At 33.9% G+C, this 24252-nt stretch overlaps 5 protein-coding genes across 6 annotated transcripts; 2 read left to right on the top strand and 3 right to left on the bottom strand.

Moving 5' to 3' along the window:
* Nucleotides 1-1725: 1725 nt before the first annotated feature.
* LOC145603856 (F-box protein At2g26160-like) lies at nucleotides 1726-2964 on the bottom strand. Its single transcript, XM_081659831.1, has one exon. It carries the CDS (start codon nucleotides 2962-2964, stop codon nucleotides 1726-1728), a length of 1239 nt encoding a protein of 412 aa, XP_081515957.1.
* A 2579-nt stretch (nucleotides 2965-5543) lies between these two features.
* Nucleotides 5544-6738, bottom strand: LOC145603855 (uncharacterized). The gene is made up of 3 exons (XM_081659830.1): nucleotides 6323-6738; nucleotides 5934-6102; nucleotides 5544-5831 (listed from the first exon to the last, which is right to left on the bottom strand). The coding sequence occupies exons 1-3, from the start codon at nucleotides 6736-6738 to the stop codon at nucleotides 5544-5546; spliced, it is 873 nt and encodes a 290-aa protein (XP_081515956.1).
* Nucleotides 6739-10530: 3792 nt separating this feature from the next.
* On the bottom strand, nucleotides 10531-17162 carry LOC145604887 (putative RNA helicase SDE3). The gene is made up of 5 exons (XM_081660868.1): nucleotides 16992-17162; nucleotides 14134-15017; nucleotides 13858-14028; nucleotides 11519-12967; nucleotides 10531-11239 (listed from the first exon to the last, which is right to left on the bottom strand). The coding sequence occupies exons 2-5, from the start codon at nucleotides 14887-14889 to the stop codon at nucleotides 10712-10714; spliced, it is 2904 nt and encodes a 967-aa protein (XP_081516994.1). The 5' UTR covers nucleotides 14890-15017; nucleotides 16992-17162; the 3' UTR covers nucleotides 10531-10711.
* Nucleotides 17163-18025: 863 nt separating this feature from the next.
* On the top strand, nucleotides 18026-20075 carry LOC145605778 (uncharacterized). The gene has a single exon (XM_081661843.1). It carries the CDS (start codon nucleotides 18134-18136, stop codon nucleotides 20012-20014), a length of 1881 nt encoding a protein of 626 aa, XP_081517969.1. The 5' UTR covers nucleotides 18026-18133; the 3' UTR covers nucleotides 20015-20075.
* Nucleotides 20076-20503: 428 nt separating this feature from the next.
* Nucleotides 20504-24011, top strand: LOC145605424 (uncharacterized). Of its 2 annotated transcripts, XM_081661473.1 has the most exons (7): nucleotides 20504-20882; nucleotides 21059-21159; nucleotides 22686-22765; nucleotides 22880-23063; nucleotides 23272-23333; nucleotides 23475-23538; nucleotides 23624-23761. In XM_081661473.1, exons 1-7 carry the CDS (start codon nucleotides 20729-20731, stop codon nucleotides 23627-23629), a joined length of 651 nt encoding a protein of 216 aa, XP_081517599.1. In that variant the 5' UTR covers nucleotides 20504-20728; the 3' UTR covers nucleotides 23630-23761. The 2 variants fall into 2 exon arrangements, with proteins under 2 accessions (XP_081517599.1, XP_081517598.1); XM_081661472.1 differs by having other exon boundaries at nucleotides 20530-20882; nucleotides 23475-24011.
* Nucleotides 24012-24252: the final 241 nt, after the last annotated feature.

The raw sequence follows: 24252 nt of genomic DNA, 5'->3' as shown, positions 1-24252 counted from the left end.
TTAAACTGAAATTTAATTTCCAAAATATGAGAATTTTATGTAACTTGTTTTACGTATGATGATTTTTTTTTAAATATAAAATTACATTTTCAAATACATTCTTACCTACTAAATTGATAGATAATTATACTCCGTATGAGGTTTTATACCCTTTTAATTCAAAATCTTAAATATTTATTTATAAAATTTATCTATATTTATTTATTAAAATTTTCTTATAATAAAATCAAGGAAAGTCATCAGAGTCTTACTGTCTCTGAAAATGCAACATTGTTTTTATGGTATACCACTAGTTGCGAGAAGTTGGGGAAAATTAAATTAAGAGTAATACGAGTAGTAATTTATCAGTCCATATTTTGCCCTTTGTATTTTTAAAGTCTTCAACTGTGCGATGTACCACTATTTTGGGTATATTCTTAGCTTGATTCTTGGAGTATACCTCTAATTTATAATCTTTTAGCGCTTACTTTTATAACCGTATCTTCAACACATAAAATAAACCTTTTAATCATTCAACGTTTTTGGGTGCTACTTACACAAATAAAAAAAAAAAACCGTTTTTTAAGTAAAAAATAAATAAAAATAAAATATATAGTCAATTCGTTTGTTTCACTTGAACTACTTATTTGAAAGGAAATAAACTTTGACCATAATTTTTTTCAATATAATACAAAAAAATTTAAGCTTGCTCCTTTAGAAGACTTCTGGATTTCAGATTTTCAGATACAAGTAATTTTGGGCATTTTTATTTTTGTGATTTGTTTTATTAGGGCAGGTCTTAGATTGTTATTTGGGTGTTATGGCCTGTTCACTTCAATTTAATTTCAGTTAAGCTCAGTCCGATTCAATTCCGTTCAGCTTCAATCAGTTCAGCTCAGTTCAGCTCCCAATTTCCTTCTCTCATAAAATATTCATTTTAGCTCTATTCAGTTCAGTTCCGCTCATAATTTCTTCTCTCATAAAATATTCATTTTAGCTCTATTCAGTTCAGTTCAGTTTAGCTCTATAAATGTGAACATACCCTAAAATTTATTATGTGTAAACTAATGACATAATAGAGCTATCCCCTTTAAAAAGATAAAAAAAAAATAAAAAAATAAAAATTCAAATAAAAAATTCAAAGTTATCTCTCTGATTATAAGTGTAAGATAAAGATTGAAACCACTAAGGAAAGCTTCCTCTTCTCTCTAACAATAATTTACTACGGAGTACGTATTTCCTTATATCAGAATTTCAGTTGTTGAATCTCTGAGTTGCATAAAGTATATGATTATTATTCTACAATTCTACATTGTTTGTATGATCAGGTTATACGAATAAGATATAAATTAAGACGTTCAAACAAGATTTATTTTATCATAATTATTCTAATCAAAGTAAAATTTATTTTAGGCAATATTTATTTCTTTATGAGTATTGGAATTTTGGTAGTCGAGTTGCAGAAAAAAAATATAGGAAAACACGGAATTTTAAGTGATTAATTTAACAATATGAACTTCAAAAACTAGAAAAACAATCTAAACCCTATGAAAATCAAATAGACATGGTCGACAGAATCATAAATCAAGAAACAACAAAAAAATAAAGTTAACAATACGGTGTATAATAATAATAATAATAATAATAATAATAATAGGGCACTTCAATTGATAGTCATCCTTGGTACATGTTACTCCGAGATAGTACAAGACTACAAGTCTACAAGTACTTTCAGCGCAACCTACCCTAAAACTTGGGCATAAACCATAGAGGTCTAAAAGTGGTATAAATGTTATTGTACCGTTTGAATTCTCTAGATGCCATATCAAACAAACCTATGTCTTGAAGGCGTGGTTTTGGCTCACTCCAATACAACTTAATATCATCGGTAAAGTAAATAGCATTATGTTTACAATTAGGGAGCTTTGATTTATGAACACTCATAGCAGAGTTATTACCAACAAAAACCATATAATCACCCAATTCTTCAACAATAGTCCAACACTTCTCGTCGCCACTACGATCAAGTTTATATACCTTAAAATCGCACGTATAAAAGTGTTTCATAACAGCTTCACTCTTTGCTCTGTATCGTTGTACTAATAATAAATCACCGGCTAACTCGATCATATAACATTCTTCACAATAACCCAACTTTAAATTGATAAAATCAGGGTTAACAATGGAACAATAAGGCTTATTAGCATAAACAGGTGAAGAAGGGCTAAAGTTAACCAATGCACTAATTTCACAACATGTAATCAATCCATTAAGATGCAAGATCAACACTAATCCATTCAAATACACCACATCAATGACATGAGGAGGGACGTTTTCGCCGCTTGTTATAACCTTTGTCCACCTCCATGTTCTATCTCCAGGGCGAGATAACGCTAATGAATGATTCTTAGACGTTAAGGGGTTATCATCAGACCGTAAACTGTGATAATAGATTACCATTACAACAAAGTCATTGTCATCGATTTTTAACACAATCGCCTTGAGTACTGTAAATTGAATGGGTTCCCAAATACTGAATGGTCTTGCTATCTGCATAATTTCATACCTCATAGAAGAATTCCGTAACACTGGCAAAGATGCAAGCGATGGTAGGGTTAGTTGAGCTTTAGTGATGGGATTAAATAACGAAACTTGTCTGTCGTCCGAACCTATCATTACAATCCACCCATACGCCGAACCAAAACACCGCCTTAGATAGGCTTGTGGGATATTCAATTTAAAACCCTTAATGTTGTTGATATCAATGATTTCACTACGACCCGAACAAACCGCGTTGTTGGGGTTGGGATCGGCTAGTAGTAGCCAAGGTGTGGCTGAACTATTCAGATCTCGCTTGATTATGGTGGAGACATCATTCCATGAATGACATACCGCGGAGAAATAAATTAAGTCATTATTAATGATATCTAATTTGAGTGCAATTGCAATGAGAAGATCAGAGGGCAAAGTACACCAATCAACCATAATCATATTGAATTGCTTGAGTAGTTTTCTTGTTGAATCCCATTGTAGCCCACTTATGAGTGTCCCACATTGGAGAAAGAGGAGAGATGGTTTCACTTTATAAGGTAGAGGAGTACCTCCTACTATTGCCAATTGGTTTTAGTATGGAAGCTCCAAAGCCTTGTTTGTGGGCCTAACTCTCCTCCTCCTTGTTCGGGTTGCCCAGGCCCATTTCATATTGTTTCGAAATTTAACATTTCTAAAGACGCCTTTAATTTGATTCAACTAGATTTAATTATATCTTTCTTTCATTCAACTAGATATATATATTTGCCGATTAAAAATTGTAAGACTTCAATATTAGCTAGGATTTATAAGAGCCATATATTTGAAATTTGGAAAGAGAGTTTAACCCTAAGAAATTCCAAGTTTCCGAGGTATATTTTTTATAATTTATTTATTTATTTTTTTACAGGAAAAGTAATTTTTTTTTTTTTTTTTTTTTTTTTTTTTTGGAAACTTACTATTATTCTGTGTACTATTATATCCATAAATTTGAGGACCAATCTTATTCTTGAAGATTATTTTACGAATTTATGAGACAATTTGTGAGTTATATAGGATTTAAATCAAATAATCAATATTGGAAAGTATATTTGTGTGATATATTTATTATATTGAGTTACGGAGTATCATTATTTATGTTGTTAAAATAATACTAATATATTATTATATTTTATATCTCAAATACAATCAGTTTTGCACGATCTAGGGTATATATTAGACTATTATGTTGTAAAGTATATTTCCCTCAAAAAAAATGTTGTGAAGTATATAATTTTGAATTAACCCTAGAGTAACTCCAACACTAAACTGAATAACCCCAAGGTCGTGGTCATACGGTGTGGCCAAACACATATTAAAGTTAATGTTTTAGAGTTTACAATACATATTTAATTTTTGAAATTTAAAAATAAATTTATAAAAAAAATGATTCTTAATTAATTTTGACATTGTAAAATAAATAAAAAATAATAATGAATTGTAAAATAATAATGACTTGTAAAATTAGTTTAATAAGTGGTAGTCATAAGTTTTGAGATAACCGCTGTAAAATCATGGCATGATGACATTAATGTTCTACTCCGTATTATCTAAATTCCAATAAAATAAAGGAAAAATTGACAAAAATAATCTCAACTTTTGCCCATTCGCTTAAAATAATCCCAACTTTTGATTATTTTTAAATAATTCCAAACTTTAGGTGTCCTTTGCTGTCCCGACTGGTCAGCCAACCTATTATAACATGTTGAGGTGACACATGTCATAACGTAATTGAGAACTCCCACCACCAACCACTAATCCCTTCTGAAACATCCCATTCCCACCGGTGCCACACACCCAATCACCTCTAAACTAGCACCAGCCCACAAACCCCATCCCTCACGCAGCTGCTACACTAACCTTACGCCAAAATACCGAGGCCAAAAACACAACCGTAATGTCGATGAAATTGATCGGAGAAAATCTATGATACCATCTCTAGGGCGATTATCAGGAAGATTAGCGCACCTACGATGAAAACTCAAGGGGTTCCGAGGGTAGGGGAGGGACGTTTGGGGGGGGTGTTTTATGCGGCGGGGGGAGGGGATTTTTTAGGGTTTTGATTGGGTTGAGGTATTTAGGTTTGGTGGTTTAGGGGGTATGGGGAAGTTGGAGCCGGCTCTGATGGGAGGGGGTTTCAGGCACCAGCGAGGGTTGGTGGGAGGCGGGGGACCATGGCTGGGCTTAGGTTGCGTGACTGCCGACCGGGTGGAGTTTTTTTTTTTATATAGTTTTTTTAATTTTTTAATAATTTGTTTTCAACTAATCATATGGTAACATGTGTTACTTAAATTATAAAAAATATTACCTTTACATCAGGTTACCGATCACTTGGGACTAATTTGAACGAATGGCCCTTAATGTTCGGATTATGTTGGGTGAATGAGCAAAAGTTGGGATTATTTTCATCAATTTTTCCTAAAATAAATCTCTCATAAACAAAACTTCGATAAAATTTGCAAAATCCACACATAAAAACTCTAACCCTTCTCTAACTTGATTGGTATCGTTTTTTGTTTTCAGAAAACAAAAAAACCAAAAACAGGAAACAAGTAAGAAAAAAGTGTTTCCACTTTTTTGTTATCATTTTTCAATATTATGATGAATTTAATAACTTTGACTAATTTTTTATTCATTATATGATAAATAATGAAAACCACTGTGATGCCAAACGACAATTAAAAAATATGAAGTAATTTATGATAATAATAATCAAAACCAAAAACTGAAAACAAGAAAAAGGTGTAGTGTTTCCACTTTTATGTTATCATTTTTCAAAATTATCATGAATTTAATAACTTTGACTAATTTTTTTTATTTATAATATGATAAATACAGAAAATCACAATGATGTCAAACAAAAATAAAAAATATGAAGTAATTTATGATAATAATAATCAAACACTTAAAGTAGGGCACTTCATTTGAAAGTCTTCTTTGGTACATGTTACATCTTCATAACAGAGATGATACAAGTACTTTCCATGCAACCTACTCTAAAACTTGGGCATAAACCAAGCATAAATCTTATCATTGCCTTCGCTAGATCGTTTGAATTCTCTAGATGCCATATCAAACATACCTATGTCTTGCCGGCGTTGTTCTCGATAATTCCAAAAGATCTCATTAGTAGTAAAGTAAATAGCATTATGCTGACAATTAGGGAGCTTTGATTTATGAACACTCATGGCAGAGCTATTACCAACAAATACCATATAATCACCCAAATCTTCAACATTAGTCCAACAACGCTTCTTGTTGCCACTACGATCAAGTTTATAGACCTTGAAATCATAAGTATAATAATGGTACATCTCAGTATAATCCCAAGCTTTGTATCGTATTACTAACAATAAATCACCGGCCAACTCGACCATATAGCATACTTGACGATCCCAATAATGATTAACCTCGATGAAAAAAAATTTAGGAAAAAGAATGGAATGATAAGGCTTATTGGCATAAACAGGTGAAGAAGGGCTAAAGTTAACCATTGCACTAATCTCACAACTTGTAATTAATCCATTAAGTTGCAAAATCAACACTAATCCATTACTAATCCATTCCAATTAAGCACATCAATAACATCAGGAGGGATTTCTTCGAGGCTTGTTATAACCTTAGTCCATCTCCATGTTTTATCTCCAGGCCGAGATAGCGCTGTTTTTTATCAGACAACGGGTTATTATAGATTACCATTACAACAAAGTCATTGTCATCGATTTTTAATACAATTGCCTTTAATATTGTAGATTTCAAACCCATAATTTCATACCTCATAGAAGAATTCCGTAACACTGGCAAAGATGCAAGGCATGGTAGGGTTAGTTCAGCTTTAGTGATGGGATTAAATAACGAAACTTGTCTGTCGTCCAAACCTATCATCACAATCCACCCATACGCCGAACCAAAACACCGCCTTCTATAAGCTTGTGGGATTTTTAAATCCAAACACTTAACATTGTTGAATTCAAGGATTTTTCTACGACACGAACGATCATTGAGTTCGGGGTTGGGATCGGCTAGTAGTAGCCAAGGTGTGGCGGAATTGTTTATCTCTCGCTTGATTATGGTGAAGACATCATTCCATGAACGACATACCGATGAGAAATAAAGTAAGTCATGAATGGAATATAATTTGAGTGCAATTGCAATGAGAAGATCAGAGGGCAAGGTAGACCAATCAACCATAATCACACTGTGTAAAAGAGAGTCCAACCCTAAAAAAATTCGAGGCAATTGTTCGTAAGATTTTTTTTTACCCAATATTATGTGTATTTATAAAGATCAGGTTATTATATATATATAAAAAAGTTTAGGGTTGAGAGACTTATCTTTAGATTCTAAAAATATAGTTGACAAATTTTGATCAAATAAAAGATTACGAAAGATCTTGTCAAATTTCGTTCCAAAAAAAATATAAACATTGTCAAATTTTTTTTATTTCAAGTAATTAAAATTGTATTTAGGAATTATTTTTATAAGATTTTGTTCTATAATAGAATTTTATTGAGCAAAAAAAAAAAAAAAAAAAAAAAAGAAAAAGAACCTTAAGGACACACTAGGAATAACATATGTCATTGATGTGTCTTTTAGTAAATATTATATTATATATTATTAGTAGATGAAGCCCGTGCGATGCACGGTTTGTTAGTTATTTTTTTTTTTAAAAAAAATTCATATTTATGTGATTAAAATTGTTATTATATTAGTTTTAAAATATTAGATAAATTCCTAATCTCAAATGATAATATTTTGTATTTAATTAATTTAAACTTTAAAATCTCATTGGCCAATTTTGCTTACGTGGCATTTGAATTATTTAATTGTAACAGAAATTAATAATCTTTTATTTAATTGGCTACAACTAAACTTTATAATCCTACGTGGCGCGCTAAGAAAATTAACTCCTACGCGGCTCTCTAAAAACTCGGGAAAAAAACTCCCCTTTATATATATATATATTAGATTATTATGGAGTATTATTATTGATGACTATGAAAGTATATCTTACCCTAGACATGTTCTTTGTACTTAAAGTACATATTCTTTGCATGTAAATTCTTATGTTACTTTTAAATTTAATTTATGTTAATTTGTTTAAGACTTTAATTATGTCCTTCAAACTAATGTAATGTGAATATTGTACACCCAACTACCCAAGTGATGAAAATAATAAGAGAAATTCCCATTGGTACTACCGTGATTTTGACTTAATTTTCCCATTGATATACTCTTAAATTTTTGCATTCCCATCGGTATACCAGTGGTTTGGTCTTTTTCCCATTCGTGACTAACACCATTAAAAACTATTTCATTAACTTAAAATAATTAAGAAAAAGACTATAAAATAATTAACCATCACCATAGTTTATAGCTGAATGCCTGAATGCAATAATGCACATTTATTATTTTCCTTAATCTCGTTGTTATTGCAAGGCCAAATTTCTTAATCTTACCTACAAATCTTTATCAAATGTAAATAAATTAATTCATACATAAATTAAATAATTAAAAAAAACACATAAACTTTTTTTTTTTTTTTTTGAGAACTAATATAACTAAACTAAACATATAAATTTACAACTAAACATATAAATCATAATATAACTAATATGTTAATTGACCTTGGTTAATTATAGCGGAAGCATATATTTACAAAATTTACAAATATATACTACGGAGTAGCTCATAAACTTGGAGATTTAGCAAACCTAACACAATATTACTTTAGAATAAACACAATGAGGAAACAAATAACTAGTTATTTCCTAAACTTTTCAAACTACCAAAAAAATCAGATCCCAATATTACTACAAATTCATACTCAAGATTATCAATGACATGATGACTGAATATTCTGCGGAGTAATATCTAATCTCCAATATTATGAATCTCACGTACATAAAGCAAAACTTTGATACAATTTGCAAAATACACACATAAACCGAATCATTTATTTCAAAGAAACACAAATAATATTAAAGCTAAAATTTAAAAATAAAAAAAATAATAAAAAAAAGACCTAAGCATGAACATTACTAACTCTGATCCATGCTAATTAAACTAAAATCATCCTCTTCATCTTGATCTTGATCTTGTCGTAGTAACGGTAAAATCTTCCACAAAACTCGCCTAGGAGAAGTTTGTACAATTGCAACTTTAGTAACAATTCCATCTAATTGATAATCATTTTCCTCACAAAATTCCTTCCAACATTTTTCATCATGTGCTCTATGTCCATAATATTGCTTCCATGTTTGCTTAGCCACTTGAACAGCCGGCACCCACCCCTTCTTGTGGTAATTACCCTTAACGTCGAAACCCTTTAAGGCCATCTCCGAGCAAAGACTTTCCCTTATATCCTTTACGTGTCCTAAATAGTCGAGGACAGAAAGAAACATGTAATTGTCATCCCCTTGATCAAACATAGTAGCCGTCTCCAAGTCAAGGGATACCGGGAGGACTAGTCCATGTACACATGATGAGATTTCGTCGTTGAAAAAATTGGTGACTACGGTGCAAAGATTGTGGGCTAGGTCACGGTCTAGGGTGCCACTAGGGTTTGATGTTGTGAAGAGGGTGATGCATGGACGTGAATGGATTTCGGGTTCGGTCATGGTTAGGAATTTTTGGGGTGTATTATGGTTAGGTTTGTAGTAATTATACATGTTGGAGACTAAATTTTGACGAGCTTTTAGAAGATTGGAATCAAGATCATCGTCAAAGTAGAGCTCTACTGCATATGTAACGTTTGAACTTAAACGTGGTGCGAATTGCATCATTATTTCGTAATTAATCAATAAAATGTACTTCTAATTAGTTAATTACGAATATTTATGAGAGGAGAGAAATTAAGGAAGAGGAGGTTTTGTTAATGTTTGAATGATGTGAACCTTGCCTTTTCTAGGGGTTTATATAGAAATTATTAAGACAACAAGTTATGATAAGATTATGGTAATTATGTAAAGTTTTATATAAGGTAATTATTTGATAAATTAAAAATACATTATTCATATTTAATCTCCTAACCGACATTTAATTAAAAGAAAACAAAGAAAAGTAGAGAGAAAAGAATTGTAAATCATTATTACGTTTTCTTACAAATACTTTCAACATGTGTTAATATATATATATATATATATATATATATATATATATATATATATATATATATATATATATATATATATATATATATATATATATATATATATATATATATACTAGTTTAAGTCCCGTGCAATGCACGGTTTTTATTTAGCATTTTTATAAATTATAATGTTAATTTAACAATAATTAATAATTAATTAAAAATAAAAATTAATATTTTTAATTGAAAATACTTGATTTTCTTTTCCATAAAATACCTATTATAAAATATTATATGTCAAAATATTTTCATTGAATGCATATAGAATATACTTTATATATAGTTGTCAAATTGAACGTTAAATATTAAAGGATATTATAATATAATGTTCATAAATATTTGTTAAAAAAAGGAAAGTAAAAGTGGCGAAATTTTTTTTAATCAAAACCTGACAAGTGTCATATCGGATTCGCCTTTAGTATAATGTAATTGATATATATATATATATATATATATATATATATATATATATATATATATATATATATATATATATATATATATATATATATATATATATATATATATATATATATAATATATATATATGTATTAGGAAACGTGCATTACTATTAGTTTAGGTTTACTCGTAGTTTGATTCACTTGATTTTCTATGTTATCGCATTAACTTTTATTAATTGGTAATAATCTTAAGAAGCTGCTCAAATGACTTCTTAATTGCGGTCAATTATTAGTCTATAAGAGACTGAGGGATAGCTCAAGTGGTTAGAGGTCCTCTCCCGGTTCCAGGTGATTCTGGGATCAATTTTCATCGCTCGCTGTTGCGACTCGCAAAACACCCAAAAAAAAAAAAAAAAAAAAAAAAAAAAAAAAAAAAAAAGTATTCAGTCTATAAACTTTACAATTGGAGCACAAAAGTGATAAATCATCTACCCTGCTTGCTCCTCATATCAGTCATAAATATGTAATGTCATAATAACAAATGTTATTTTCGTTGGTATTAATATTTATTATAAATTATAACTATAATCCAATAAAGCTGAGGATGTATTAAGACTTCCAGCCATCAGACCATTCATCTTCATCCTTGACAGGTTTAGGAATATCATCATCCCAGGGTAACTCCGGACCATTCGGTTGCACCACAGGAGCATCAAGAGACCATCCACCAGAGCATTCATCTTTGTTCTTGTCAGGTTTAGATGTATCATTTTCCCAGGATAGCTCTGGACCATTCTGCTGCACCACAGGAGCTTCAAGAGTCCATCCATCAGACCATTCATCTTCGTTCTTGGTAGGTTTAGAAAAATCATTTTCCCAGTCTGTACCATTCTGCTGCACCACAGGTGCATCAAGAGACCATCCATCCTCTGCCGGGAAGTTTTCATTATTGCTTTGACTCTGAGGAATGGAATAGCCCTCAGAGAAACTGTTGTCATGATTCTTTTGCTTTGCAGCATGAGACCATCCGTCCTGCTCTGGAATTTCATCACTGAATTCCTCTCGTTCTGGAAGGGAACAACCCTCGTAGGAATTATTGTCTACGCAACGCCACAGAAGCTTTGCCCAGTAAGGATCCTATGAAACACAAGACCATGCCAGACATTAATTACAGCACAGTAGCTTTTCAAGACAAACTGCATATATGATCATCCATTACTTTTCACTTCTAGTAGTAACTTGCTCCTTGAAAAAAGAAAGAATGATATACTAATGTGCTTTAACGTCAAAAAACAAATAGAATGATTTACTTTTCTGATAATACGAGCACATCATGATACCAAAGCACAGAGGAAGATTCGTATATGGGACATACAGTACAACACAAACACAAGTGAAGTTAGTTTGGAACCATACCTTACAGATTATATGGGGGTTCCCGATAATGACAAGCAAAGATCTGGCTCGAGTGATGGCAACATTAAATCTTTTAGGATTGCTTAGAAATCCTAAATAATGGACTCTGTCAAATTCATCATGTTTAACAGTTGATCGGACAGTGGATATAATAATTACTTCTCTCTCCTGTCCCTGAAACTGCTCAACACTGCCAATCTTGACATCAAGAATATCGCTACTTTCAAGAACCGTTTTAATTTTGGCTACTTGCTGCCTGTAAGGTGTAATCACTCCGATATCCTCTTCAGTGACATCCTTATCAATGAGCTTCTTGATAAGCTTAACTACCATGCTAGCCTCAGTGCGGTTGAACCATGAGGGATTATCTCCTTCCCTCTCATCATAAGCGTGGACACCGGTAAAAAGAATGGGAAATTCCTTGTTTGGAAGAAGATCTTCCCAAAGTGTAGACTTTGTGGTTTTATAGCAAGCCATTAATTCCCCATTATAAAATAATTGTGAAGGCAGATGGAGGATTTCAGGGTGGGATCGGTAGTTACGCCGAAGTGTTGTCACATAGCCTTCATCCCCTTCACTATAGAGCTCATATTCAAACAGCCTTTCCAAATATGATTTTCCTAATCCATGTTTCTTTGCATCTGGGGAGAAAATGACAGGGCCTAGTTGCATTGGATCTCCGGCAAGAACAACCACAGTGTCCTTCTGGCAGAGGCTGGAAATGGATACGAGGGTCTCTGGTTCTGAGGCCTGTCCTGCCTCATCCAAAATTATGTGAGAAAAATGGCCCTGTGTAACACCTTCTGCATAAAGAAGGAAGGAACTCATATACGTTGTTATAATAACTCTATAGTGCAACAATGCCTGGAGCGGAGGACACCGGAAAATAGATTGCTCAAAATAACAGAATTGCATACATTCAGGCTTCATATCTTCAACTGGACGGCTACTTGCATTGAGCCTGAATATTTCATTTTCCCGAATTTTAATGTTCTTTTCTTTCAGAATTTTGTCCAGTATATGGTCTGCAGCACTGTTTGAAGCTGCACAGATTAAAATCCGGGAGCCTTTGCGGGATTTGTAAAGTTGGAGGATCACTTCTACTAGCGTCATCGTTTTACCAGTACCTGGTGGCCCATTAATCATATAAGGTACTCCCCCTTGACATCCTAGAACCATTTCAACAGCATTTAGTTGTTCTTCATTGAGATTACTGGATATGGGCACCATTGGGGTTGGTGTAATCTGCCTCTTCGCTAACGACTCAGATGGAAAGAGGAAGGCTTTATGTACCTTTTCTGCACCTTCAATGGCTTGATACAATCTTCTCATGTTGACACGGTTGTACATGAATCGGATGTTATAAAAATTTTGATCACTGTGACGCTGGTGGAACTCATCAGCAAATTTCAGATATACATGATCAGCCTCTACACGGTGTATATAACCCTGACCAACGGCAGACTTAAAGATCAATAACTTAATAACAAATCACAATCTAATAGATTTGAAATTAGTGATTTAAATAATACCAAAACGAGTAAAGAGCCAATCAGTTTTCAATGTCAAGTTTGTAGGTAATTGTTTGGTGAATAAACCTTAAAACATATCAATACTATCCAAAGCATGCAGCATGCAATTTTTTATACCCAATCTATCAATCTGAATCGAGCTTTGTTAAACTGAATAAAAACAATATTTTTTTTTTTAAAGGTGTTACTGAGTGTCCAGCCTTAGGTACAATCAGTCAAGCATGCAATTAAATAATCATTCACTAAAGTCTCGACATCTCGTACCATCTTTGAATGCCTAATTAGAAAAAATGAAAAGGTTACCTAAAGGGGCACAGCCGGAATTGGCTGATGTATATACATAAAGAAAAGCAGAATTGTTAGCAGTAGGCCTCAAAGTCAGATATCCTGTGTGACTTAAGGTCTTATGTAGTAGACCTAACCATTGAGCCAGCTATTTACATTTATGTTGCAAACCGAGTTTAATATACTTATGTTTCAGTGGGGGAGGGGAAGGGGGCACAGAGCTGAGCTGAATTGGCCAGGCCTCCACCAGTTCCCCCCCCCCCCCCCCCCCCCAGCTCTGCCCCTGGTTAGATACATAGACGGGACTGACAGTTGGAATATTAGCTGTCCACAATACAGCAGTGTTGTACACTACCATGTTTGTTCTTAGAGTGACGTAGTTTCCATTTCATGAAATAATTACTTTAAACCACACCAGAGTTACTAGAATACCAAGAACTCCAAAGTCATAGGGTTACATGTTTGCATTCGACTAGAGATACTTTAACTAGTGATAAATCACTTTCTTGTGTATGCATTTACCTCGTAAGTGCGTTGGTCATCAGTATCAGTAGAAGTTAGTTGGGCAAAGACAGAATCTCCATGCACTAATGAAGGTCGTCTTTCAGCCAAGCCTGGGACCTCCAGAGTCAAGAACAGACGCCCCTTGCTTCTCATAGTGGCATTCTCCATGTCATAAGCTTTAATATCATGCTAAAGAAAAATATACACATCTAAATTAGTTGAGCAAGTAAATGAAAATAGATGCATCAGTATCAATGCCAAATCAAATCAACAAGAAGATGGATTTATCATCACCTCCAAGCGCAACTCTTCCATAATAAGAAGTGTTCTAAAGAAAGGTACATAGTTCTTCCTTGATAGGCCTTCTATGATAGCATCAGGTACCTGATTATTCTCTATAACTTCCCTCACTTCTTTTGGTATCTCAAAATTTGGAAGCCTATTGCGGAAATTACGGTAGTTTGGCCTTGCCGGACGTACGCCTTCAACATATGAATCGATAACAAAATGTGTCTTTTTCCTTGCTCTTTGATACGGTTTCTTCGAAGCTAAAGCTTCGGAGACACTATCTTCTGCCAAGAGAAAGACCACACGCTCAATCCTATCATTCCCAACATCAAAGTGGACAATGCATGTGTGCATCCCGATATCTGCAGGCTTGCAAGATAACCATACTGTCAATGTTTTAAGTGGCTGCAGGATTCGGTCTTCCAAAGAGGACGAGCCCAAAAACCCTGGTTTGGAAGGTTCCATCAACGACAGTGTAAATGAATCTTCAGGGTTTGAAGCATATATCTGGATCCCCCAAAGTTCCACGGGATCTCTAGTTGTATTTTTTATGGTAATTGAATCAGCAGCAACCTCGCCAACAGAAATTGATTGAGGCTTATGCTCAATGGATGGAAACGGCACAGAAATGACAACCGGGCCCTCTTCACTTGGATCATAGCTAAAAACAGACTTATCATCCTCAAAGTCCATGAATCCAATCTCCCCTTTGTCTCCAATGACAGAATATTCATCATCTGATTTGTCACCGTAGACACTCATTGCTAGAGATCAGTATAATACTAAGACAATGTAAAAAATATATCAAAGATACTATTATGCAATGTTTACTCCACTTTCCAAGATTGTTGCGTCAAGTTTGGAGCAAAACCAAACAAGAAGGGTCAAACCTACCACCAAAATAGACAGAGCACTCATAAGATCAAAACGAAAATTAGGCTTAATAAAACAAAGATTGTTTGTATTGGACACATGAGCTTTACAAAAAGCAACTACTATGACGATCAGCGAGAATCCAAAGATACAGCCAAATAGATATTACTTTGTCGATAATGAGCCAATTGAGGTATTGTTCAATACAGAATCCAACATCAAGAATTATGTCCACAAAGGCAATATAAACTTAACAATGGAAATGTTTCATGCTACATTAAGTATGAACGGCCCATTTGGTAGCTGACTAGCCAGTAACAAATGGTGGTAATGGCAATGAATTTTAACTTTTTAAGTGTAAATTGGGAAGGAAATTAAAATTGTAATCTCTATTGTAATGAGATTTCATCCTCAAGCATGTGTTTTCTTCATGTTTTTTCATTACCCACCACTACCACTTGGAAGGAGGTATTAAGGGTCTGTTCTCATTGACTGAACTCAACTGAATTGAACTGAGCTCAGCTGATGAACTGAAATGAATATTTTATAAGAGAAGGAAATTAGGAGCTGAATTGAACTGAACTGAATAAACTGAACTCAACTTAGCTGAACTCAACTCAACTCAACTCAACTCAATTTCAACGTAAGAGAACAGGCCCTAAGTGGGAATGAAATTTTGAAAGGAAATATGAACAATTTAGGGTGAGCTAGGGGCCTAGGACTACCATGGGAATGAACCTTGATGTTCTTCACAAGTTTACATACAAATTTTATTCCATTACCATCATTAATACCCACTTACCAAACAGGCCGGAAGAGTAATCTACACACACGTATGATTTCAAACTAAACTTAGCATTAATTGACAACTCATTCTACCATTAAATGATTTAATATGAAAAATTATAACATAAAATGTTTTCACCCCTAAATAAAACAAGACTTAGCATACCGCAGACAGGACTTATTATCGACAGCAAAACAAGAATTAAAGCTCATTTGACATGGAAACAATTAAAAAAAAAAAAACAGTTAGCAACTCATATATTACAGGAAATAAAATGATGTCCACAGGAAGACACTGATAGCAAAGGCACTAAAACAAGCACAAACCAATGCTAATGCTTGAAATATAATCTGATCATTATAAAATTCACAATAATATTATTATCAAAACCTATCATTACATTCACCTGCGAAATCTGGACAGAAACTATTCCAGATCATTTAAATGGCATGAAACACCTCTATCAACACACACACAAAGAAATAAGCAAGCATCCTTAAAAAGGAACCGTGATGATTGCAGATGATCTTACTAAATTCTCCAAGGGGACCTTGTTTATGCCAATCATTCAACAAATTCTTCATATCAATATTACAAAGGGTAAAGCTCAACAAGCAAATTTTACTCAGAAGAGGTATTAGACCAATTTCTTCTATAAACTCACCCATTTTCGATATTAGGCCCCGGAATTAGTTGTCACATTGATAGTGTATTTCAAACTACTAACGCGATAACCAAATCTCAATGAAGGTCGTAGTCGAGAACATCAGAAGGCAGGCCGGGGCCAGGCTGTTTCAAAAGGAAGCCACTACCACTACCACTACCACTACCAATGCCTCTGCTAAACACCTCCAACAACACCACATGAAAAAAGATCATCTAATTCAAACAATCCCATCAATCCATTTCCCCCAAAAATGTCACCTTTTGATACCCCAAATCAAATATATAATATGCAATTATACAAACAAAATAAAACAAACCCAATTCTCACAAAATTATAACAAAACAACTAGTCCACCAAAATCAACAATAATTCGAAGAAAATCAAAAGATTCAAAACCCAGAATCAAAATTCAATACCTATAATTGTGAGCGTATTAAAGCAAAGCAAAAGAACAGATAATTTAAGATAACAGAGAATATTGTATGGTAACAATGTGAGTGAAATTAGGGATTTTTAACAACAAAAATAAAAGATTACCTTTTTGTGTGGAAAATTTCCCAGAAAGAACTGCGGGTGTTGCGGGCTGACTGCGGGCCGAAGTCCGCCGGAAATGGGTGATCGGAGAAGTGAGTGAGTCTGGAGTTGCAGTTTTTATTTTCTCTACTTTTGTTCAGTGATTTGGTCCAGCAAAACTTATTCGATTTCTTAAGTTAGTACTTCGTACTAGTACTACAACTTTAAAAAAAAAAGAACATTTAAAAAGTGTATACCGATATAGATATACTTTCTCCGTATCTGTGTAGTTGTACTCAAGGATACAAAGGTACGAGCCATAGAACAGATCCCGTCTAGTAAGGTCGTTACTTTCTCCGTATCTCAATACATGTACTCGTTATAAACTACTCGTACATAGTACAAATACTTCAGAGAATTTTTTAATTTTAAAAGAACATTTAAAAAGTCATATACCGGACTACCGGAGTAGCCTTTTTCATTCATACAAACTACAATACTATGGGTGATTTATGCTTTGCATATCTCTTAAAAATTCAAGAGTTTGAAAGGAAAATGAAAGGAGTAGTCAACATTAAATGAGTAGTAAAAAGAGTTAGAGAGGATATGAAATGAACGACATAATAAATACATTAATCTTAATTATATACGGAGTAGTTCATTTTCTATGTTCACCATTATTATAATCTGTACCTCAATTATAAAAATATTCTTCTAAACAAAAAATGAATATATGCTCATCATTGAATATATTTGTTAGGCCCGATTCAATTTACCTTAAAAATATTTCGTAATATTCAATAAAAATAATTTTAGTTCAGTAAAATAAGTTCAATTCAGTAAAATCAGTACCTTCAAGAAGAAAATATAACAAAAAAATCAGTAAAAATAATTTCAATTCAGCAAAAATAATTTAAGTAAAAATAATTTAATTAAGTTCAGCAAAAATAATTTCAATTCAGCAAAAATAAGGTGAAATGAACGGAATAACTAAAAATGATAGTTATAGAGTCGTAGTCCTAGTCCTACTAGTCATTTCTTCAGTCTCGAGTCTCCTATATTTTTCTTCTGAAGTCCTAACTTGCAAGAGAAAGATTGTGGCACTGTCATTCACAAATTAGTGAGTGAAAGATTGAAGAAGGAGAAGATTACTCAGAAATACTACTATGAATTTTTTCATGAATTGCAGAGCTTGTTCTTCTGGTTGTGGTGTTGCAACTTCTGCTTCTCTTGCCTTCTTCAATGGCGTCAAAGGTAATAGCCACCTTCTTCGTCTTCCTCTTTATTCCTTCCTAAAATTTCGGCATTATTTCCCCAATCATACACCTGCTAGTGCTACTACTTTGATTGATTTTGATAATGATCGTGAATTGTTTCTTCAATCTGTTAGAGAACAATGCAAATTAGGGTTTTCTGATGTCCAATTTCCCCTTTCCCTCTTCAATCAAATGATTTCTTTACGCCCTCTTCCTTCTGTCATTGATTTCAATCAGCTTTTATCTGCAATTGTCAAATTAAAGCGCTTAAGACCACATTTCACAGTTACATCTCTCTATAGGAAGCTTGAATTGTATGGTATTCGACTCAATATGCATTCTATTGGTATTCTTGCCAATTGCTACTGTCATTTGGGTCGTATCGATTTCGGGTTTTCTCTCTTGGGTAAAAGAATTAAGCTTGGCTATCCCATTGATTGTGTCATTTTTAATACCTTGATCAATGGCTATATCCACTGTAATAAGCTACCCCAAGCTGCTCATTTGTTGAATAAAATTGTCAAGCTTGGTTTCCAACCCAACATAGTTATCTATAGCACTGTTGTCAAAGGGCTTTGTAGGATTGGCGACAATGCGTCTGCTCTCAATTTTCTTAGAAAAATGCAACTTGGATGTCGCTATAAACCTGGCATTGTTATATACAGCACTATTATTGATAGTCTTTGTAAGGACAGGCTGTTAGAAGAGGCCCTTCACCTTTTCTCCTCAATGAAAACTGAGGGAATTAAACCCAATGTTGTCACTTATACTTCCTTGATTCGAGGCCTCTACAATTCCGGCTGTGGGGATGAGGCTCAGCGTGTGTTGACTGAGATGTTAGAGAGCAACATAGCACCTAATGTTCAGACCTACAGCATGCTGGTTGACATGTTTTGTAAAGATGGTTTTGTTGATCAAGCACAGGCCATTTTCCAGCACATGATTGAGGGAGGTGTGGCTCCAAACATCCTTACTTATAATGCATTACTTGATGGTTATTGTTTGCGTGGTCAGATGGAAGATGCAGAGAACCTACTTGATCTCATGTCCAAAAATGGTTGTGAACCTGACCTTTTTAGTTTCAACACTATGATTAATGGATATTGCAAGGCTAAAAACATTGACAAGGCCTTAAACATTTTCCAAGAGATGTTTCGGAAAGGGATAACACCTGATGTTGTTACCTATTCCACGCTTATTGATGGACTGTGCAAAGCCAATAGACTCCCACTTGTCCATAAGCTATTCAAAGAAATGCGAGCACATGGAATTGCTCCAAATGTCATCACCTATGCTTCCTTGCTTGACTGCCTTTGTAAAACTGCACGGCTTGATGAGGCGGTGATATTGCTTGAAGAAATGGAGGATAATGGTGTTAAGCCAGATGTTTTCATCTACAATATCCTGATGAACAGCTTGTGTGAGGCTGGACAACTTGAAGATGTGGCAAAATTCTTCTCTGATCTCGTTTCAAAGGGTCTGCAACCTAATATTAGAACGTACAGTATAATGATCAAAGGCTTCTGCAAGAAAGGGCTCATGAGTGAAGTTGCTCAAGTGTTGAGGATAATGGAGGAAGATGGTTGTCCCCCTGATGATCGAACATATAATATTATCATCAGAGGATATATTCTCAATAATGACTTGTCAAAAGCATTTTACTATTGTGATATTATGACTAGCAAGAAATTTGAAGCTGATGCAGATACTTTTTCATTATTTGTCGACCTCTTGTCTTCTAATAACTTAAGTGATTCGTCAAAGGACTTGCTTCGGAAGTTTATCAGTTGAATTGTTGTTCATGATTGCAGGCTTGCAAAGATTCTTACTTGTAATATGTTCTATGCTCCATTGATGGTTTTTGGTGTTTCTTTCCCACTTTTTATCGTAATTGTTCTGTTTGCAGATTTTGTCACTTCTGCTCTGTAATAGTTGAATACAGTTATATTATTGAAGTTTGGAACACTTAATATCTTCCCTAAAGTGGAGAAATAATCTTAACTTAAATGACATCTCAATCAATTAATGCTATCATGAAACAAACCTAGCAACAATTTTTTTTTGATGGTACCCCAATTCTCTTGGTTCTTATTGTCGCTCTTTCATTTACCATTCGTCAGGATGTAGTAGGTTGAACCCTTAAACTATCAAGCTTAACCTTTTTGGTATCTATTCCAACTAAAATCAGTTATAATTTTACACATGGCAAAATCATGCTATAAAGTTACGAGTAGTCTTATGTGGAAGACTTCCTAGTGCAGTTGTCCAGAGGTCGCCTCGCATCCTTACCCGTCGGCATTGCTTGTCAAGTGTCCTATGATAGGAACCGCTTAATTAAACACTTAACCCTACCATATTAAAAAAAAAAAAAAAAAAAATCTTAAACTTACTATATGCCGTCCTAAAAGCTTCATTTATCAATTTCCATTAAAAAATCCTTGGCGATTTCTGGACTTTGGAGATCCCATTGAAGTTGGACGCTTCAACCTTCCAAATCGCAAAGAAATGATGCAGGAAGAACCCAACAAAGACGACGAAGAAGGACCCAGTTCTTCTACCTCCAACCCGAACCCGAGCCCGAGCCCGAGCCCGTACCCGAACCCATGTCCCATCTGCCTCGGACTCATTACTCAAGACTCCTATTTGGATCGCTGCTTCCGTATGCTTCTTCTATCTTTCTCAAATTCTGCATAATTTCATCATTAGGGTTTGATTCCCAGCAAATTGCAATCAATTATTTTGCTAAAAAAATCAATCTTTTATTCAATTGAATTCGTTATGCTTGATGGGTAATTAAATAAAGCTAATGGGTATTAAATTATTATGAATTTGCAGATAAATTTTGTTACAATTGCATAATTCGTTGGACTCAAGTAGTTTCAAGAAGGTCTTCTTCATTGCGCCAACCATCCTCCGTTAAGTGCCCTTTATGCAAGGTCCATATTCACCTTTTTTTTTTCTTAATTTAAGTAAAGAAATCTTCTCGAAGTAGTTTTTATTGCTTTGATAATGGAAGACAATTGATTATATTGAACGATTTTGTATTGAAGATCAACCCAATCGCTGCAAGAAACTGTTTGGGTTTGATATTTTGAACCGATTAGTAGAAGTTATTTGCTACTTTTGATATTGAATTGCTTGTGATCAGTTACAATACTTACATTGAGCTTTTTTTTTTCTTTTTTTTTTCTGTTTATTTTTATTTATAGTCATTATGGGTATATGTCTTACATTGAGGTATATTGTTTGGGATAATATGGGAGCTGTCTTTATGTTTTGGGGTTGCTAAGTTTTGTGGGTGTTAGTGTTTGTTTGGGGGTGTACTATTGTAGAAGCTTGTGGTTTAGGAGTGGTGATTGTTAGTTTGTTGCAAATGAATATGAGTTTATCACTGGTTGAACTTTCGATATTGAATACAAGTTTATACTACTTGCTTTGTCCCACTTTATAGGCCACGTTTAGTTAGAGCTTAGAGGACATTTTTGATGAATTCGCTTGATATTGTTGATGTTATTCATAATTTATAGTACAATTTTAGAAAACGTATGTATTATTATGATACTAATATAATATGGATCTACTAATATACAAAATAGGAGTAATGTGGGATATTTTATAATTTAACTTGCTAGAAAAGGATCCATGCCTACTACTTGGGACATCCCTTGAAAAAAAAAAGTGACTTATATAAGTGGGACAAAGGGAATACTAAACGCTCATGGATTGATCTTTAGGGAAGTTAGTGTGCTGTGGACTGGCATATGCCTCTATAATCACCTTGAAACATAGTTGGTGGCATTCCACTTGTATCAATGACAACAATAGACTACCTATATGTAAAGAGTGATGAGTGAGTTTATTTACACTATGTTACTCGGACTCTTCATTTTACCTCAATTACTCGTGTCGGACCCTCGACCCTCAGACATGGGTATGACACATGTACACTTCATTTTAGTTGAAAATCATAGAATTTTTTCACAAAATAGCCGAGTCGGACACTTGGATACGTCCCCGTGTCGGACATGGGTACCCGAGTCCGAGGAAAATAGTATTTACATACCAATTACAAAATATTTGGTTCTGATACAAGAACAATAAGTTGGATCCCACCATTGATGTGATCTAAGCTGAGTTCCTGATTGGTAACCTGTCCATGTTAGCAGGACACCGATTCTGAATGACCTGTGTGAAGATGTTTTTTTTATAATGGCAATTAGTAATAGAAGTTGTGGATTGGAGTCTCTTCTATGATTTCCACTCCCATCTTACGTGTTCCAGAACACTTCTTGCAAAGAGTTTATCATAATGATATGCTCTGAATCTGTCATATCACTCATATGGTTTTATAATTTGACTCTAGACATTTAAGTGATATCTGTGTAATCTGCACCTATTATCTCTTTAGCCAGTCTTTATTGAACTTTCAGTTCTGCTGATCTTTTTTAATTTATTTTTACAGACTGAAAATATATCAATCATCTATGGATATGATGGAAGTACATTTCAACGGCATTATATTGACCAAAATAATGGTAATAGGTATTTGAGACAGGTTGCATTATATTGATTGCTAACATGTTTGACACTTTGAAATTTGAATGAAGCTATAAGCTATTCTCCTTAATTTATTCTAGTTTTCCGATGCCTATGCAGACAATGCAGTGCCTTCTTTTCAAAGGATCACAAGTATAGACTGCAGTGTTACTACACTAAACCAGAATCAGGTGTTTTAAGTGATGCATTTAAAGTGGAGCGCTATTGGAAGTCTCACAAGTATCTTCAGCCCAACAGCTGGCTTGAGAAATGGTTGAAAAGGGAGTTACAAGCTCTGACACAGGTACCCTTACTCTCTATTTCTTATTCATTGGTTCCTAGTTGTGCTGGAATCTGAATAGTGAATATATTTTCTTTGTTCATGTTTTCTCTGAACCATTACAAGGACTTGTAATTTGTAACTCAAGTTTCCTGATTTAATTTTCTGTGCTGTTAATATTATCTGTGTACTTGCATGAAGCTGTAAGCTATCCAATTGTCCTTTTTTGTAGGTAGAGGATGTTGAAATCATAATGCATCACATCCTCGGGGTGATTCAGTCATTTTTAAGAAGGTAACCTTCAGCAATCAATCATTGATAAGGTTATAAGCTGATCATTAATGAAGGTGCATATTTCCTAGTTATTGGCTTATTGCTAAGATACACTGCATAGGTCAGTTAATGTAGTTTTGCCATTACCATGCATATTTTCAGCTATCACCCGGTTCACCCTAAAGGAAAAACATATTCTCCGCATCAAAAGCAAGAAGAACTTAAGGTATTAGTCGCTGATGCTGCAATGCCTTTCCTTACGGCTAGAACTAAGCGGTTTGTTGATGAACTGGAGTTATTTCTCGCCTCAGGTCTAACTGTTCAGGCCTATGATAGAGCTTATAGGAAGTGTTTATGTTGGAAGAAGCCTGAGGAAACCACGGAGGATGATGAAAAAACTAGCATGGAGCGTGAGCCAATAACTCCATACCTATATTTTTTTGATGATGACTCAGATGATGTTGATTGTACAGAAGATAATCAATGATAGCACTTGGCTATTCTATGTAACTCAGACCAGTTTTTCTTGCTTTTATGTAATGCAAAATACTTGTCATCTTCTTGTACAACTAGATTAATTTGTTCAAGCTTTTGTGCAGTTTAATTGGTTAGTTTGTATTATTGTATGATTATATGATGATGAACTTCGGGTTTTCACCTACATAATTAAGTAGTTGATGTTTATCTTTTGCTTTTAAACTTTGAATTTTGTATATATAGTGTTCAGTGTAGAAACTCTGTAATATCAGCCTTTGAGGTTTTGATTACTTTGGCCATTCTTCCTGCTTTGCCATCCGCTCTTCATCCGTTTCTCTTTCCTTAGAAGTAGAATACGAGTATTACTCTGTAATTCGTACTGTCCATTTCACTTGGATTATACATTTATACTACGTACTTATATATTTGAGAATGTTCTCTGCCATCCGGACTTACCAGATAC

This window comes from Chenopodium album, chromosome 22, assembly GCF_948465745.1.
Source record: "Chenopodium album chromosome 22, dcCheAlbu1.1, whole genome shotgun sequence".
Classification (NCBI taxonomy): domain Eukaryota; kingdom Viridiplantae; phylum Streptophyta; class Magnoliopsida; order Caryophyllales; family Amaranthaceae; genus Chenopodium; species Chenopodium album.
This window is presented reverse-complemented; position numbering and strand designations above follow the sequence as displayed.